Source organism: Mustela putorius, unplaced genomic scaffold, assembly GCF_011764305.1.
Source record: "Mustela putorius furo isolate JIRA1106 unplaced genomic scaffold, ASM1176430v1.1 tig00000487_pilon_pilon_pilon, whole genome shotgun sequence".
NCBI classification, from domain to species: Eukaryota; Metazoa; Chordata; class Mammalia; order Carnivora; family Mustelidae; genus Mustela; species Mustela putorius.
The window spans coordinates 807,797-825,707 of record NW_025421399.1 but is presented as its reverse complement, the minus strand read 5'-3'; the positions used below and the strand labels follow the sequence as shown (position 1 = coordinate 825,707).

Sequence of the window (17,911 nt, the reverse complement as noted above, 5' to 3'; positions counted from 1 at the left end):
TAACTTGCTCACCCTCATCTGCTTAGCTCGGTAACGTTTACTCCAAATTCATTTTAAATTTTAAAGTAGAAGTCCACTGTCGCCACCCGAGACACTAACCACGGGTTGATGATCGAGGGTGGCTTTTGGTACATAATGACCAGGAAGAGCATGCCACTCTAAGGGGCAGGAGACGAGCCACCCTCCCACTGAGACTCGCGTGTAGCATGTCGGGGGAGCAGCACCGTTGAGCCCTCTCCAAGGTGGGACGGCTCCCGGCGGGCGCGGCCGCGCGTGCGCACACCAGGGGCGCCCGGCTCCGCCCCGCGCCCACTATTTATTCCCAGAATCCCTCTGTGTCGCACCAGAACGGCTGGATCGTTCCGAGACTGCGGAGGTCGGGCGCGGCGGCGTCAAGATGGCGGCGGCGGCGGTGGCTGCGGCCGCGGCGGCCGCAGCAGCCGCATCTCTTCAGGTGCTGGAGATGGAGAGCATGGAGACGGCCGCCGCCGGTTCGGCAGGGCTGGCCGCCGAAGTCCGAGGCAGCGGCACGGTGGACTTCGGGTCTGGGCCTGGCATATCTGCAATGGAGGCGAGCGGGGGCGATCCGGGCCCGGAGGCCGAGGATTTCGAGTGCAGCTCTCACTGCTCGGAGCTATCTTGGAGGCAGAACGAGCAGAGGCGCCAGGGCCTCTTCTGCGACATTACCTTGTGCTTCGGCGGCGCGGGAGGCCGCGAGTTCCGGGCTCACCGCTCGGTGCTGGCCGCTGCCACTGAGTACTTCACGCCCCTCCTCTCGGGCCAGTTCTCGGAGTCCCGCTCGGGCCGGGTGGAGATGCGCAAGTGGAGCTCCGAGCCCGGGCCCGAGCCCGACACGGTGGAAGCCGTTATCGAATACATGTACACCGGGCGCATCCGCGTCAGCACGGGCAGTGTGCACGAGGTGCTGGAGTTGGCCGACAGGTAGGCGGGATGCGGAGGGCCTCGCGCGGGGAGGTGGAGGTGTCCTCCACCTCAGGGTCGCATCCAGGGAGGGGACGGGGGAGGCAGTGCCTACGGGTTTCGACCGGAGGGAGCCCCGAGGAAATGCATTTGTTTGGTACTTATTGAGCGCCAGCTGTGTACTGTTGGATAGCCGCTGCCCTGGGTCCTGAGGATGCAGCGGCCGGTCTGACGAGGGCGCCCTGCTCTTAGGGAGCTCAGATTCCAGGTGGACGGACAAAGGCAATGAAAAAGAAAGTCTGCGTGTGATCAGTGCTGTGTTGACATTTTAAAAGGATGAAAGGATAAGTGCTTGGGTTGAGGAAAGACCTTTCTGAGGAGGTGACATTAAAACCGACCTCCAAATGGCAAGAAAGCCCCACCGTGCAAAGATGGGAAATGGACATTCCAGGCAGATAGCGCAAAGGCCTTCTGGTAGGACCCGGTTTGGCTTAAAGAACTAAAGGAAATATCCAGCGGAGCTGGATCTAGTCTGTGAAGGTTGTGTGAAACCCATTGAAATAAGAAGCTTGATTTTTTTTTACTGGGCGATGGGAAGCTGGGTGAAGAAATCTCCTGATTTAATTATTATAAAGGCCGATTTTGCTACTGTGAGAAATAGATTGTGAGGGGTAGGAATGGATGTTTCAGAGAATGGTTAGGAGGCAGGTGAATGCCATTTTTAGAGTTGTGGAGGAGTCTGTTTTGGCAGTATTGTGTTACAGGTACATTATTTTAACAAGTACCTAGTGAGTGCCTGTTATGCATCAGATCAGACACTGGGTTCTCCTGTGCTGGAAATGCAGTGGTGAACAAAACAGACAAAAGCCCCTTTCCTCGCTGCACTTACCTTACTAGATGGACAACAAGTAAGTAAAGTAGATAGCAGGGGACACCTGGGTGGTTCAGTGGGTTGAGCCTCTGCCTACCGCTCAGGTCATGATCCCAGAGTCCTGGGATTGAGCCCCATCAGGCTCTCTGCTCAGCAGGGAACCTGCTTCCTCCTCTCTCTCTCTCTCTCTCTCTCTGCTTGCCTGTCTGCCTACTTGTGATTTCTGTCTGTCAAATAAATAAATAAAATCTTAAAAAAAAATAATAAAGTAGATAGCATGTCAGATGATTGTTACAGCTTTGATGAAAAAGTACAGCATGGTAAGGGCATATAGAAAGTGCTGGTTTAGGGGCACCTGGGTGGCTCAGTGGGTTAAGCCTCTGCCTTCGGCTCAGGTCATGGTCTCCGGGTCCTGGGATCGAGCCCCGCATCGGGCCTTTGCTGGGGGGGGGGGGGCGGCTTCCCCCCTCTCTCTGCCTGCCTCTCTGCCTACTTGTGATCTCTGTCAAATAAATAAATAAAATCTTTAAAAAAAAGAAAGAAAGAAAGTGCTGGTGGAGAGGAGCTGTGTTTTTTAATACATAGAGAATGCCTAATGAGGAAGGCATTTTGCAAAGAACCGAAGGGGATGAGGTGAAGAGTGTTTTAGGTAGGGAACACAGGTTGGAAAGGCCATGAGGTGGAGCTTATCTGGATGTTAGAGAATAGCAGGCCAGTGTGACTCCATCAAGTGGATGCAGGTGCAGAGGCATGGGAGAGGCCCCTCAGCGTGGGGATGGATCTAGTAGTTTCCATGGAGCTTGGGTTCCAGAGGGCTTGCAGCTTGTGAAAGGAGTTCTTACTCTGAATGAGTAGGAGATGGGAAGGTTTGGGGGCAAAGGAATGATGCAGTCTGATTTGAAGAATTTTGCTTTGGGGACAGCGGAACAATGCAGTCTGATTTGAAGAATCTGCCGTGTTGAAAAAAGGATGGGGTTCCTGGGGCAGAAGCAGAGAGATTAGGAGGTTGGGATGGTGGTAGAGGCTTGGGTCAAAGAGAAGTAAAGGTGATTAGCGCTTCAATTCCAGATACGTTTTGAAGGTAGAAGGGACCATTTGCTGATGTGTTTGATGTAGAGTATAAGGGAAAAGACTGCTGGTTTTTTTGATCCAAGCAATTGGTAAGATAGGGTTATTTATTTATTTATTTATTTAAACGTGGAAGAGTGTTGGAAAGCAGGTTTGGGAGGAAGATGAGGAGTTTGGTTTTGGCCCAGGCAATGTATGAGGAGGCAGGTGGATGGATATAAGAACATTGGGAGCTAGGGATTGGGAGGAGTATGGCATATAGATGGCGATTAAAGCCATGGAACTGGATGAAATTACTTAGGAAGAGAGTGTAGACAGAGAAGGGGCAAGACTGAGTCCTGGCAGCCGCCTGGGTGCCTCAGTGGGTTAAGCCTCTGCCTTTGGCTCAGGTCATGATCCCAGGGTCCTGGGATCAAGCCCCGCATCAGGCTCTCTGCTCAGCAGGGAGTCTGCGTCCACCTCTCTCTCTGCCTGCCTCTCTGCCTACTTGTGATCTGTCTGTCACGTGAATAATAAAATCTTTAAAAAAAATAAATAAAATGGAAAAGTTGGACTGGGAATGCAGAGTTATAGGATAGACCTGCAGGCAGATTGGGTGGTGGGGAGATGGAGTTTCTGCCTGATTGCTTCTGTTTTCTCAAAGCCCAGGGTTGGGTCATTCATTAGAGGGTGAGGAAGGATGGGGGCAGGTATAGATATGAGAGAGGGAGGTTTGTTGAATGAAATGGGTAGATAAGGGTCATTGGAATCACTCAAGCTATGTTTGTGTCTGTTGTGTGGGCTTATTTTTCAAATTTGCCCCTGCTTTAGAGGGGAATTGGAGGTGAGGAGAGAACGCCCCAGGCAGTTTACCTAAAACTCTTAATTTCTCTCCATCTGCTTTAGCAGCTGCCTGGTGTTAGACAGTGTTCTAAGTATCTTGCAACCATCACATCTAATCTTACCCATCATCTCTGAGGCAACATTCCTGTCCCTACCACCCATATACTGTTGATCATACCTTCCTTCAAGGGTTCTTTCAAGGAAATGACAGGAAGTATCCAGCCACACTGCCCAGAACATGGCACATGCCTAGTATATGCTACCTGTTGTTTTCATAGAGCGGTGTTTCCAAACACCCTGTGCAAGGGAGTATGTGTCAGTGAATTTAGGTGAGCAGACAGCTCCTCCTCAGCTGCATGCCAAACCCTTTCATACCTTTGTTACTGTTGTTTGAGTTTGCCTTGCCACCCCTCCACCCCCCACCCCCGCTTTAGAACCCCGCTCAGGCCACACCCTCCCAGCACCACCCCCAACCCCCATTGGCAGCTGCCCAGGAAGAAAACTGAGTAAGAGAAAAATTAAAATCTCTGACAGGAGGCTTCCACTGCTGTTCCTTCTGATATTTGAGCAGACATAGTCCCCCAGAAGCCACAGCTCCTGTACCACTTAGTCAAGGCCTAATAAAGTATCTTCCCTGAGACCCTGCCTCATTTAGAAAAGGCAAGTGATTGACCAGGGATTAGGACAGGAATGGCATAGACAAATTGGGATTGGGATTTGTACTTTTGCCAATAAAAATAAAGCGTGGGACTATTGCATTTTATTTTTTATTAAGTTTTTTATTTTAGGGGTGCCTGGGTGGCTCAGTCATTAAGTGTCTGCCTTCAACTCAGGTCGGGGGGTCAGGGATTGAGCCCCACATCAGGCTCCCAGCTCATTGGGAAGTCTGCTTTCCCCCTTCTTGTGTTCCCTCCCTCACTGTCTCTCTCTGTCAAATAAATAAATAAAATCTTTATAAAATAAAAATTTTTTTATTTTAATTCCAGTGTAGTTAAATACAGTGTTTTATTAGTTTCAAGTGTACAGCAGTAATTCAACAATTCTATACATTATCCAGGGCTCACCATGATAACTGCACTCCCCAATCCCCCATCATCCATTTCAACCTCCTCCTTCCCTTTGGTAACCATCTGTTTGGTTTTTTTTTAAGATTTTATTTATTTATTTGACAGAGGGAGACACAGTGGGAGGGAACACAAGCAGGGGGAGTGGGGGGGAAAGCAGGCTTCTTGCTGAGCAGGGAGCCCCATGCGGAGTTCCATCCCAGGATCCTGGGATCATGACCTGAGCTGAAGGCAGATGCTTAATGACCGAGCCACTCTGTGCCCCACCATCAGTTCTCTATAGTTAAGGAGTCTGTTTCTTGGTTTCTCTCTCTCTGCACGTTTGTTTTGTTTCTCAAGTCCCACATATGAGTGAAATTGTATATATATATATTTTTTTTCTGTTGTACTTTATCGAAGGATATGTTCCGGGAAACCTTACATTATGAAGAAATCTCCACTGTGTGTGTGTTGTATGTATCATGTATAATTATATATAAACTATATAATACAAATAATTTAAAGTATATCCTACATAGAGATGACTTTATGCTTTTAAATATACTTTTTAGCATAATCCTTTTTTAATTTGGGGAGCTTTGCCTTTTTTTCAGATGTTGGGCATAAAGTGAGATAAAGCTTACCATTTTAATTTGTATAATTCAGATGTTCTTAAAATGCAACCACAAAAAACATGCACATTTGAAAATTTCTTTTTCTTGATTTTTAGGTTCCTTTTAATTCGTTTAAAAGAATTTTGTGGAGAATTTCTCAAGAAAAAACTTCATCTCTCCAATTGTGTGGCCATTCATAGCTTAGCTCACATGTATACCTTGAGCCAACTTGCTCTGAAAGCTGCCGATATGATACGGAGAAATTTCCACAAAGTAATTCAGGATGAAGAGTTTTATACTTTACCTTTCCATCTCATCCGAGACTGGCTGTCAGACTTGGAAATTACGGTGGATTCCGAGGAGGTTCTCTTTGAAACAGTTCTGAAGTGGGTTCAGAGAAATGCAGAAGAGAGAGAAAGATACTTTGAAGAACTTTTTAAGTTGCTGAGATTGTCCCAGATGAAACCTACTTACCTTACTCGGCATGTCAAACCAGAGAGGCTGGTGGCCAATAATGAAGTTTGCGTCAAGTTAGTGGCCGATGCAGTAGAGAGGCATGCTCTGAGGGCTGAAAACATACAATCTGGCACCTTCCAGCACCCCGCCTCTCATGTCTCATTATTACCTCGCTATGGGCAAAATATGGACGTGATCATGGTTATTGGAGGCGTGTCAGAAGGAGGGGATTATTTAAGTGAATGTGTGGGATATTTTGTCGATGAGGACAGATGGGTAAACCTGCCCCATATTCATAATCACCTTGATGGACATGCTGTTGCAGTAACAGAGTCCTATGTGTATGTTGCTGGATCAATGGAGCCAGGGTTTGCTAAAACTGTGGAAAGATACAACCCAAATTTGAATACATGGGAACATGTTTGTAGTCTGATGACAAGGAAGCATTCTTTTGGGTTAACAGAAGTCAAAGGGAAGCTCTACAGCATTGGAGGACATGGCAACTTTAGCCCTGGCTTTAAAGATGTGACTGTTTATAATCCCGAGCTAGATAAATGGCACAACTTGGAGTCCGCACCAAAGATTCTTCGAGATGTCAAAGCGCTAGCCATTGAAGACCGGTTTGTATACATCGCTGCCCGCACTCCTGTGGACCGGGACACGGAAGATGGACTAAAAGCTGTAATTACATGCTATGATACAGAGACTCGACAGTGGCAAGATGTGGAATCTTTGCCACTTATTGACAATTACTGTTTTTTCCAAATGTCTGTGGTCAATTCAAACTTTTATCAGACAGCATCATGCTGTCCTAAGAGTTATTCTTTAGAAAATGAAGAGGCAGTAAGAAAAATTGCCAGTCAAGTTTCCGATGAGATCCTTGAAAGCTTACCTCCAGAAGTCCTAAGCATCGAAGGAGCAGCCATCTGCTACTACAAAGATGACGTTTTCATTATCGGAGGCTGGAAAAACAGTGATGATATTGACAAACAGTATCGGAAGGAAGCCTATCGATACTGTGCGGAAAGAAAGCGGTGGATGCTTCTTCCTCCCATGCCACAGCCACGTTGTAGAGCCACGGCTTGCCACATAAGAATCCCATACCGGTACTTGCATGGAACACAGAGATATCCTATGCCTCAAAACTTAATGTGGCAGAAGGACCGGATCAGACAGATGCAAGAAATACATCGGCATGCCCTAAACATGCGACGAGTGCCGAGCTCTCAGATCGAATGCTAGATTCTCTAAAAGGTGCAGCTTGAAACAGTTGTACCTGTTTCGTGAGGCTGAGGAGACCCAGACTGTTACTTGAAAAAGTATGTCGATAACTTATTTTCTACCTAAACTGATTATTGCCCCATATAAAGGAAATATAGTTAAAAAACTGAAGAATGGGAAACCCGATTTAGTATATGGTAACTTTTGTTGGTTTGTAGTCTTTTTCTGTCTTTGGTTTGTGTGGGATGTGCTAGCTAAATGAGATCTTACTAATGACAAGTGGAAAAACCAGGGATAGTCACTTGGCTGTTTTTTTGCCAACAAGTTAAAACTCCTTTGTCTTAGGGACTTACTGTTTTGAACATGCTTTAAGCAACAGTTTATTTGCACATTTACTTTGATATTCCTTTTGATTTTTTTCCTGAATGGCTGGTTTTGAAAAGGGCAGATTTTATGCATTGAGCCCTCATCTGCAGGAGGTGTGTGCAATAGTGAGACTGAGATTTGAAGGGAAAAGCACAATATTTGAGCAAGATGATTGCAGAATATTTGCATTGGTATTTCATTGTATGTGTTTATCTAGAAATTCTGTTGTTTCTTTCTAGAAGAGATGACTGATGAAAAATTTGTGATTGGCTCATTACTTTTTGAATATTTTTCTTCAGCAACTGTTACAGACTTGGAGCCATTGCTCTGAGATGATGGTAGTTGACAAGAGTATTGATCTTTAGCTGATTGGTTTAATACAGAGGAAGTTATATATGTGAAATTTGTAGTAGTATTCGTATAGACTGAGCAATGAAAGGCATTAAAACATTTAAACACTTTCTTCAGGAGTTGCAGGCTTATTTGAGGATAAATTACTGAGTGTAAATAATGCCTATGACAATCGACACTTAATGCCTTCAATTTTAAATTTTGCTCTAATGTATATTGTATAGAATCCTCATTCCTTTCTAAAAGAAATGTTTTCTAAAATGGGAAGGAAGTGACAATTTCGAGAAATTGGTTAAAGAGAAGCCTTATTGTTTCTCAGCCCTGGTTGTTCTATTTTATCCAGTTGCCCTAGACTTTTATGGGAACTTTGACCCTGAAATACCAAATTTAGGTACACAACTATGGCTCTTAAAAATGTATTGCTTTAGTTACCTTTTATTTATTTTATGCATTTTTTGATTCTCGAATGCACTCCAAAGCTTTATACAAATTAGCACTCAGTTAGCTTAGAGGACTCTTGCCCTAATGTGTTGCAAAAGGGGTCCATTTTATGTTTCTTGTTTCTTTCAGAATGTCTCTCTCCTTAGACATTCCAGAATGCTGTTCTAGAAGTATTGAATTCCAAATGAAGTGATTCCCCTAGTCCGTTATAATTAACCTCCTTATTGTATCAAATATCAAAAAAAGCACAACCAGAAATTTTGGCTCTCAGTTTGCTGCAAGACTTTTAATATTTAGCCCTTGAATTAGTATTCCTGCCTAGGACAGTTTGTCAATAAATATATTGGAAATCCGCTTTAAAACCATTTCATTTCCATTGGGGTGGGGTAGTAACTTCAAGTCCTATTTCTGTATGAAGATATATTATCCTATGCCACATCTACCATCTTACCAATTTCCATTTGTAGTTATTTTGAAAAAAGCCATTTCTGAGAAGTGCTAATTCTGAGTTGAGAGAGGTCTGTGCAAATGAGACAGAGAAGCTCACTGAGTGATGTTCTCCTCTCTGATAGACTGTGGTAGCTAGTGCTTCCTTTTCTTGGTGGTGGTGAAATAATTTAGTAGCTCACTACAGTGGCAGTTTCTCTCTAAAAGGTGTGATTTAAGGTTTTTGGATCTTAGAGTTGTCTTCTGAGACATTGTTACCAAGTTATTTGGGGGGTGGTCTTTCTTCAGGGGATGTGACAAGTTTTAACTCCTCTAAGATTTAGGTATAATCTGGTTTTGAACACTTGATTGAAACTGTTGTTTTTTTAACTCAGCAGGCTGCCTAGGCCATGGCTGAAAAGAAGGGGTAAGTCCTTCCTTGCATGATGTGTGCAGGTTTTCCTGACTGGATTTCTAATTTTCATATTTGAATTCACATGTGTGACTTCACATCAATAACTTGTGTTTCTGAAATATCCTAACTAACTTGTTAATAAGGAAGGAAACCAGATTTGCTTAAATCTGTTCAAGGCTGACATTCTGAAATCTAAACTGGAAATAACTTCCAGAGTATTTAGAAAGGTTCTGACTATGATCACAAGCCTAAAATGGCTCTTGGGGAAAGAAGTTTCCTTTTTGATGAAAACTTAAAAGAATGCGTTTGGTATTTTAAGCAGTTAAAAATATAGCTTTAAAAAGGACAGCTTAACACATATTCAGCAGACCTTGTGTGCTCGTTGTTGCTTTTGTTTTTGTTTTGTGGAAGGAAAAAAGAGGAATTGATTATACCAAAAAGTAATATTTATATATAATTTTGAGTGCTACTTCTGTCTTAGAATGGATATTCCTTAACTATACCTACCCCACCATGGTTTTAAGAAAACAAATCCGTGGTATCTATTGAGAATGTCAGTCGTGAGCTTAGTGTTTAAGTAATACCTCTCACTTGCAGTTTGCATGATTAGTCTTGTATATCTTGATATCCAACTTTGCTTTTGCTGTGCCAATTCAAAAATATTTTGCTAACAAATCTCAGTTCATTGACTTCATGATGAAGTTTTGTTTTGGTCACTCAGTTTTATATAGTATTGTTGGGACCAAAAACTTTTAAAATATTGACTTTTATATATATAGAGAGAGAAAACAGAGGTTTGAAGCTGGAAAGATAGTGTTTATCAAAGATTTGTGTGCTTTTGTTTTTTAAACTCTTCAGGCTGCTGGTAAGGCAGTTTCGAGGGCACACTCTTTTCCTCTTTGTTTCTTGACTAGTGTAGCATGTGCGATGTTTTAAATACTTCATTCTCTGCTTCATATTGTTCTAATAAGACACTATTCTTGTAGGTAGACAAGCTAAATTGTATTATTTTAGTTACTTGGCCTAACAAGCATAACTAAAGGGACTTTTTTTTGTACTTTCATCTAATTAAGCTTAAATAAAAAGGGCATGTTGGCCACACTTCCTGTCTTTTGAAAGTCCACAGAATTGTGAAGCAAGTCCTCTGCCTTCACTAGAAAAATAGGGTATTTATAGGTTTCCATTTAACTGTAGAATATTTGAGAAGCAGTTCAGTCTCTCTTTTAATTTTCAAACATTTTGGCACAGTCCACTCCGGTTTGTCGCTTTCTTGAGAATAGTCCATTTTTGTTGCTGTTATAATGCCTATATTATAACGTGTTCTGGTCATTGGAAACAAAACAGCTCATAGTTGAGTGAGTAATACAATAACAGTAACATAATGTAGTAGTCATCTTGCTTCAAGGAATTTAATTAGATAGCCAAATAACGGCTTTGTTGATTACCTTGGTAGGGCTTTTGTCTTACTCTCTAAGCATCACTACGAATGTCTGACATTGAAGCACATACAGTAGAGCACTTGTTGTGAACTTAATCCTCCTGCATAATAATGCACTTGTGAAAAATTACGCTTGCTTGATGTTTGAAGATTACCATCCATGTGCTAGGGCTCATTGAGTTATTTGTAAAATACATACTTAGTTCAAGTTGGTACACCGTGAGTTTTTTGGGCTATCAGTATCCAAGCCCCTTCTCTACTGAAAATATAATCTTGGCTCTCTCCCTTTAAGTCAGAGGAGATGTAGAATTTAGGATGCTTTGAGACATTACATTGTAAAATAGCTTGTTTTATGTTCCTAAAGCTATCTTGTTCTGTGTTGAAGCTATTAATTGTCTCAATGTAAGTTTTAAATAAACATATTTCTTTAAAGCTGGTTTGCACTGTGTGATTTTTCTTTTTTAATGCTGCACCGTTGGTTGTAAATGCTTTCTTCCTTCCCTCTTACTCCCTCGTTCATCCAACCCTTGGCTCCCTTAAGTTGAACATTTTCAAGTACTCTTACAAGTTTAAACACTGCATTTATTTAAAAAAAGAAGTAATTCTTATTGCTTAGACTTTTTATTAGCTAAATGAAGCAGCTCATACAGGTAGGGTACTTGTCGAAGCGGAGTACTTGACTTCATCTCGCAGTGCTAATCCTGTGAAGTTGTCCCGTCTAGCCGCATATTCCCCGACGTTGGCCAGCCCCGGCACCACACAGCAGCTCAGAGCGCTGCGGTAGATGCTCATGTCATGGGCGTCATACCACTCGTCCGTCTTTTCGTCATAGCACTCCACATTAAAGGTGGTAGTGAAGCCATTAAAGCCGCCCACCACAAACAAGAGGTCGTCTACCACCTCGATGCCAAAATTGCTACGAGGATTAAACATAGTGGGGATTGTGCGCCAAGTATTAGCCACTGGGCTGTACGCTTCTGCACTCCTAAGTCGATTTGCTCCATCAAAGCCACCTACCTATAGACAGCAAGGGAAACACGGTTGACTGTTAGCCATGGCTTCTGTGCACCAAGGAAGAGCCCACCATTGGGGGTGGGGGTGGGGAACCGGTGATTTCATACCTCCCTCTTTCCACTATTTTCCACAGGGAAAAAAAATGCTTTTCAAATGCTTACCAGCAGTGTAAACCTATTTGCGAACCAAAAAGCTAGGGTTATCGTTTTGGTGTGATACAAGATAAACTCACCGCATATACATGCTCTCCATAAGCAATTACGCCTATTCCACTCCTCCTGCTTCTCATGGGTGCTATGACTGTCCACTGATTACTCTCAGTGTTGTACACTTCGGCTGTGAACAGACACTCGTTTCCGTTAAAACCGCCACATATGTAGACCTGTGTGGAGAGAGGCGCAAGGTAACTGAAATCGTCACCACCGGGGAGTAGAAAGAAAGGGTGTGTATGTGACAGTGATGAGGGAACCCTTCTGATGCCAGCCTGTACGATCATTCTTTCTCCTATGTGTGCATACATCATTTTTTAAGTAGTAAAACGTTAAAGAACAGTTACAAAGGGCCACTTCGTCTTTTGAGGACGGAGTTAGTCCTGCAGAGTGAGTGCTGCCCCTTCTATTTTGCACCTGCCCCCCCAAAACAAAGAAGAACATTCTTCTGGACATGTTCTTTCCCCCCTCCAGTCCTACCTTCCCGTAGAGTGTCGTGGCACTCGCGTCACTCCTCTGCTCATGCATCGGGGCGATGAGCGTCCACTGGTTGGTCTCGGGCTCGTAACGTTCAGCAGTGTTCAGACGCACATAGCCGTCAAATCCTCCCATGGCGTAAATAAAATTGCTGAGGACTGTCACACTGACGTAGCAACGTCGGGAGTGCATCGGGGCCACCTGATGCCACGTTTTCTTGACCGGGTCAAAACGCTTAACGCTATTGAAATAGTCTACACTATCGAACCCCCCAATGATATAAACGTAGCCTTTCAAATAGGCTGCCCCGTGGTAGGCACGGGGACTCTCTTCCTCACAAGTGACATTCACCCATCTGTCTGCCCGAGCATCGTATGCCTCAATGGCATTGGTGGGGCTCCCACCACTCCAGCCACCAATTGCAAATAGGATGGCATAGGGCAGGCGGGGCCTGGTGAGTGGGTTGGTGAAGTCAGAATTAGAGGGTCCATTCATGTTGAGGTCATACATGGCCTTTAGGGCATTGATGATGACTGGCTTGCATTCCTCACTGTCTTTGACATAGTCGTTCATCTTCACATTGTTCATGAAGTACTCAGCATGCATTAGGGCCAGGCGAACCTAAGAAAGAAATACAGAAAGTGAGATGAGGTGAGGGTACCTGGAAAACCCATCTCCGTATCTCCCTGCTTACAGTCTGCCTTTGCATGGCAGCAAGGTCATATTTTGTGTTTGAAACTTACAGCTCACAGTTAAATACAGTTTGAAATTTACAGCTCACAGTTTTGCGGAGGGGGTATACATTTGGATGCTGAGAATGAGCTAGATAGAAGGGACCTCAAGTGTTCACAGAGCTAGCCCCTTCCTGGGCCCCTGGGCAGTACTATCAGACCAGAGAAAGCTGTGGTGATTGTTCAGTCATTGAACATCTATGTTTCTCTGTATAAAATAACACAGATTAGCACCAAATGGCTATAATTATACATAATACAGTTTGGTGTCTATCCCACTTCTACCTGGGGTTTGGGGAAACTCACAGAATAAAAATGGGTGAAAGGAAGACCCTTTAGAATTCTTTTGAAGGCCTTGCCATCTCCTTCCCCCACTGCCAGGGAGAATTTTGGTCAAAGAATATAAATGAGGTAGAAGAAGCTAGCAATGTCGAGAAAGAAAAAAACCCTGCAAAATTCCACAGAATAGTAGCCTTCTATATAAGTGTATGTGAATACAGCCCCAGAATCTGCCAAACAGCTGAATCTGGCTCTTCGCACAGTCCCTCCGGGATAAATGAACCAAACATGAGCAATTAAGCATCCCACAAAAAATAACTAAACTTGACCTTGGGAAGCAAAACTGAAATATGCTGCTTCCTATTTTGGGGGTCATGAGAAATCCATTTTAAAATGGCCTCAAATACAGCGTCTTCTTGTTTGACGTTGAGCTCATCTTTCTCAATGATATCCTTCAGTTCAGTGACTGAGAGCTCTAAAAACTCGGCCGAGACTTTCACCATCTCCTCAAAGTTGTGCAGTATAAACATGTAGGCCTTCTGCCTCAGCTCGGGACAGTAGTAGTAGTCCGTGAACTTGCAGATGCCGATACAGTTATCCAAACACAGCTCCGACTTGAGGAACTCACAGCAACCCCTGACAATACCCATGATGTTAAATTGGTCTGCAGCAGCCAGCAGCTTCTCCACATTGTCCGGTGTGATAGGGACGGTCCGGGTGTATGCATATTCAATAATTAGCTTCATCATGTCAGGGGAAATGCCAGGAATGTTGTATACCTTCTTTTCAGTGTTGTTCCAGCCACTTGTAAACAAAGCTCTGGAAAAAAGAAAAAAACTAGCAGCCACTGAAATATTTCTCTCCAGTTTAACAGGTTCTCCCACCGTCTTTCATCGAGGAGAGTTTGGACATTGCCCAAACAGTGCACAGTGAGTATGTTAGAAATAAATTGGCGTGAGGAAGGGGAGGGGGCAGGCAGACTCTGCATCTTATACAGTGGGCAAGAGAACCTTGCCAAGAACTTTCACTTTGGTCACTCTCCTTATCCTCATGAAAAGTAGAACTTTTCCCTATTTTGTGGGTGGAAAAATTGGGATCTAAAGCCGGGAATAAGACCTAGAGCCAGGAATAAGACCTAGATGTCTTCTATCTTGATCTTGCTTAAGAAAATTAAACTTGAGCAAGATGGTTTTTTAATAAGTACTGTTCAACCAGCACGCACCCAGAATCTGATCACTCCTCACCTCTGACTGCTACCTCCTTGGTCCAAGCCCCCACCATCTCCAGCCTAGATGATTGGGAGTAACCCTCTAATGGATACCCCTGCTTCTGCCCTTGATGCTGCCAGGACTTACAGTCATACCCCAACCACCTTATGAGTTTATGTACCCTTCCACCCAAAACCTTTCTTGCTCAGAGTAGAATACAAAGTGCTTGCCAGGGAGTACAAAAGTCCTCTGAGATCTAGACCAGTAATACCTCTCTGGTCATTTCCTCCCACTGTCCCCCTCATTCCATGCCAGTCCCACCAGCCTTGCTTTCCTTGAATACACCAGAGGTGTTTCATTTTTGGTCCTCTTGTACCTGCAGTTGTCTCTGCCTGGACGGCTCCCTGATGTGGATCTCCGTATTTCTCACTCCCACATCCCCCTTAAAGTCTTTGTTCAAATGTCACTTTGTCAGCAAACCATCCTATATAAAATTACCACCTTTCTATTTAAAATCTCCCTACCTGGAGTGCCTGGGTGGCTAAGTTGGTTAAGCATCTGCCTTCTGCTCAGGTCATGATCCCAGAGTCCTGGGAGCGAGTCCTGGATTGGGCTCTCTGCTCAGAGGGGAGTCTGCTTCTCCCTTCGCCTGCCCCCAACCACGCTTGGGTGTGCGCGCTCTCTCTCATAAATAAAATCTTTAAAAATAAATAAAATCTCCCTACCTTCCTTTTTTCCACCTAGCACTTGTGATCTGCTATTTTTTTATTTGTTGAATGCCTACTCCTCCTACTAGGAGGTAAACTTCATGAGAAAACAAACGTTTGTCTCTTTACTCAGTGTTTTATTTCTAGTACCCCAATAGTGCCTGTCATAAAATAGGCACTCAATAAATAATTATTGACAGTGTACTATTCCAGAACTATTTATTGGGCTTCTACTGTATAGCTACGTACTTTTTTAGGTGTTGAACAGGACAGAAGAAACTGCCCTGACAAGTTTTTCCTCTTTTTTCCAGGTGGTTTACGAGAATATGGGCTTGGAAATGAGATTCTTCCCTAGAGCAGGGGTCTGCAAACCTACAGCCTCTGGGCCAGATTTGGTCCACCTCTTATTTTTGTACCACCTACAAGCTAAGAATGTTTTCTACTTTTTTAAAAAATATTTTTTTAATTTTTTTGAATTATTTATTTTTAAATATTTTATTTATTTATTTGACAGACAGAGATCACAAGTAGGCAGAGAGGCAGACAGAGAGAGAGGAAGGGAAGCAGGCTCCCCGCTGAGCAGAGAGCTCCACTGGACTCGACTTGACTCAGGGGCTTGATCCCAGGATCCTGGGTTCATAACCTGAGCCGAAGACAGAGGCTTTAATCCACTGAGCAAACCAGGAGCCCCCCCCGACTTTTTTTTTTTTAGAGAGAGAGAGTTGGGGAGGGGTGGGGTTGGGGGGCAGGAACAGAGGGAAAGGGAGATAGATAATCTTAAGCAGGCTCCATGCCTAACTTGGAGCCCAACACGGGACTTGATCTCAGGACCCTGAGATCATGACCTGAGCTGAAATCAAGAGTTTAACCACTTAACTGACTGAGCCACCCAGACACCCGTTTTTTACATTTTTAAGTAGGGAGGTTTTGCAACACCTGGAGATTATAATAAATTCAAATTTCAGCACCCATAAATCATTTGTATTGGAACACAGCCATGCCCTCTCATTTAGTATTGTCTATGACTGCTTTCCCATTATAAAGGCAGAGGGCAGTCATTGTGACAGAGGCTTGTATGGCCAGTAAGCCTTAAAATATTCACTATCTGGTCTTTTGTAGACCCTGTTGTAGGTCTAGAGGAAATGAGAGTTTTTAGCAACAGATGGAACACATGTATCATGTGTTCTTAGTTCATTGGAACTAAGAACTCAAACATTTTCAGCTCATGAATAAAATAGCTCTGCTGCTTCCTGGGTCCCAGTGCTTGTGGCCCAAACTCCCTTTATCTTCTGACAAACACTTCCTTGGGCCTTCCCGCATCCTCCTTCCCATCTGCTCAGTCCTTGTCAACTCATCACCCTGTTTGAGAGAGTCTCTACTGGGATGGGGGCACATCCCAGTAGAGATGTGCCTTAACCTTCCTAAAGATTAAGGCACATCCCAGTAGAGATGTGCCTTAACCTTCCTAAAGATTAGTTTGGGTGAGAATCAAAGGAAAAAAGCACCTGGCCCACTAAGAGTTGGCTGAAATCCAGTTGGAAAGCAGAGAGGAGGCTCCGGCCATAGGCGTGCCTCTTCAGAAGACAAAGGAGCCAGGCTAGGGGAGCTCAGAATTTTGAGAGTGTCCCTAACTTAAGATGATGGGGTGGGATACATGAAATGAACCAAAATGTCTCAGAATGAGCCCAAGTCCCCCTTTGGCTTAGTTTGGCAACCCTGTTATACCTAAAGTAGGAACTGCAGCTACAGAGGATGTTCTTGTGGGCATTGAACTCAAAGCCATTGACCTTGATGACCACGTCGCAGAGCTTGCCCTCTAGCCTAAGCTCGTTGAAGATCTCACAGGTCATCGCACTCATCTTCCTCTCCATGTGAGGCTGGTGGAAACGTGTGGAGGCCGCCGCGCTCTCCATCTCCATGGCACCCTGGGACCAGCGGAGAGAGGCTGCTCTCCTAGGGTGTTGGGGAGGGTTGTGGGGGGCCCCTTTAGCCTGCTGTCGCTCCTTTTCCCTACTACATCTTTCATATAGGGCCCATCAGGCAGCCCAAGTTCCAGAATCCTGGGCCCGCAGTGAGATCACTCTCAGGATTGTGGCCTCAGGTTCTGGAACTCTCTCCTGTCTCTGTCCTCCTTCCTTCCCCCCTCCCCCACCATTCAGGCTGAAGATCACCCACACCTTCCAAGCCCTTGAATCTGGAGTAGGACTGTGACCACCAACGCCATATAAGAGTTTTTATCCATTCTAGCTCCTGTTGCCCACTTCAGATGCCCAGTTCTGTATCTGTGTAGCATCATCTAGACCTTCTTCCACTGCTGGGCACTTGGCTCCCCAGACACTGAATTCAACGAAACCAAGTCAGAGGAGGCAGAAGGAAGGGAAGCTGATTAGAGCTCACGCTGGCCGAGCTGTCCAGGGCCTTCCTGCCCTGCGGTCTTGTGTTAGTCGCTCATTGTCTTCTATGATGAGAAGTGGGCCCAGTTAAGCCCCTTCTGAATGTTTTCCATACCCCCTCCCTTCCTGCGGCTTTTGTGTTTTGCAAAATTTGCGTCTGGAAATGACCCCTCTGGCCAGTACTTTTTTTTTTTTTTTAAAGAATTTATTTATTTATTTGACAGCGATCACAAGTAGGCAGGGAGGCAGGCAGAGAGAGAGGGGGAAGCAGGCTCCCTGCTGAGCAGAGAGCCCGACGCAGGACTCGATCCCAGGACCCTGGGATCATGACCTGAGCCGAAGGCAGTGGCTTAACCCACTGAGCCACCCAGGCGCCCCAAGCCAGTACTTTTGCTGTCGACGGTGGCACCCGGTAACCCCAACTCTTGGGACCCTCACCC

General features: G+C 44.7%; 2 protein-coding genes across 3 annotated transcripts; one reads left to right on the top strand and one right to left on the bottom strand.

Annotated features, from left to right (window-relative positions):
- The first annotated feature begins 322 nt into the window (after positions 1-322).
- KLHL11 (kelch like family member 11) lies at positions 323-10,885 on the top strand. 2 transcript variants are annotated; one of them, XR_006606974.1, is made up of 3 exons: positions 323-942; positions 5,456-7,114; positions 8,996-10,885. XR_006606974.1 is itself a non-coding variant. In XM_004772729.3 (2 exons), exons 1-2 carry the CDS (start codon positions 398-400, stop codon positions 7,035-7,037), a joined length of 2,127 nt encoding a protein of 708 aa, XP_004772786.1. In that variant the 5' UTR covers positions 323-397; the 3' UTR covers positions 7,038-10,885. The 2 variants fall into 2 exon arrangements, 1 of the variants encoding a protein (XP_004772786.1); XM_004772729.3 differs by having other exon boundaries at positions 5,456-10,885.
- A 152-nt stretch (positions 10,886-11,037) lies between these two features.
- KLHL10 (kelch like family member 10) lies at positions 11,038-17,144 on the bottom strand. The gene is made up of 5 exons (XM_004772730.3): positions 16,804-17,144; positions 13,493-13,982; positions 12,157-12,774; positions 11,700-11,849; positions 11,038-11,470 (listed from the first exon to the last, which is right to left on the bottom strand). Exons 1-5 carry the CDS (start codon positions 16,995-16,997, stop codon positions 11,096-11,098), a joined length of 1,827 nt encoding a protein of 608 aa, XP_004772787.1. The 5' UTR covers positions 16,998-17,144; the 3' UTR covers positions 11,038-11,095.
- Positions 17,145-17,911: the final 767 nt, after the last annotated feature.

What these genes read in the sequence shown, in the direction of transcription:
- KLHL10 (XM_004772730.3), bottom strand. Translation starts at nt 16,997, where the DNA reads ATGGAGATGGAGAGCGCGGCGGCCTCCACACGTTTCCACCAGCCTCAC. An exon ending in TTTCAGTTTTGCTTCCCAAG is followed by an intron (nt 12,775 to 13,492) that starts GTCAAGTTTAGT and finishes TTTCTTTCTTAG; the next exon opens with GTTCGCCTGGCCCTAATGCA. An exon ending in CCACGACACTCTACGGGAAG is followed by an intron (nt 11,850 to 12,156) that starts GTAGGACTGGAG and finishes CTCTCCACACAG; the next exon opens with GTCTACATATGTGGCGGTTT.
- KLHL11 (XM_004772729.3), top strand. Translation starts at nt 398, where the DNA reads ATGGCGGCGGCGGCGGTGGCTGCGGCCGCGGCGGCCGCAGCAGCCGCA. An exon ending in GTGCTGGAGTTGGCCGACAG is followed by an intron (nt 943 to 5,455) that starts GTAGGCGGGATG and finishes CTTGATTTTTAG; the next exon opens with GTTCCTTTTAATTCGTTTAA.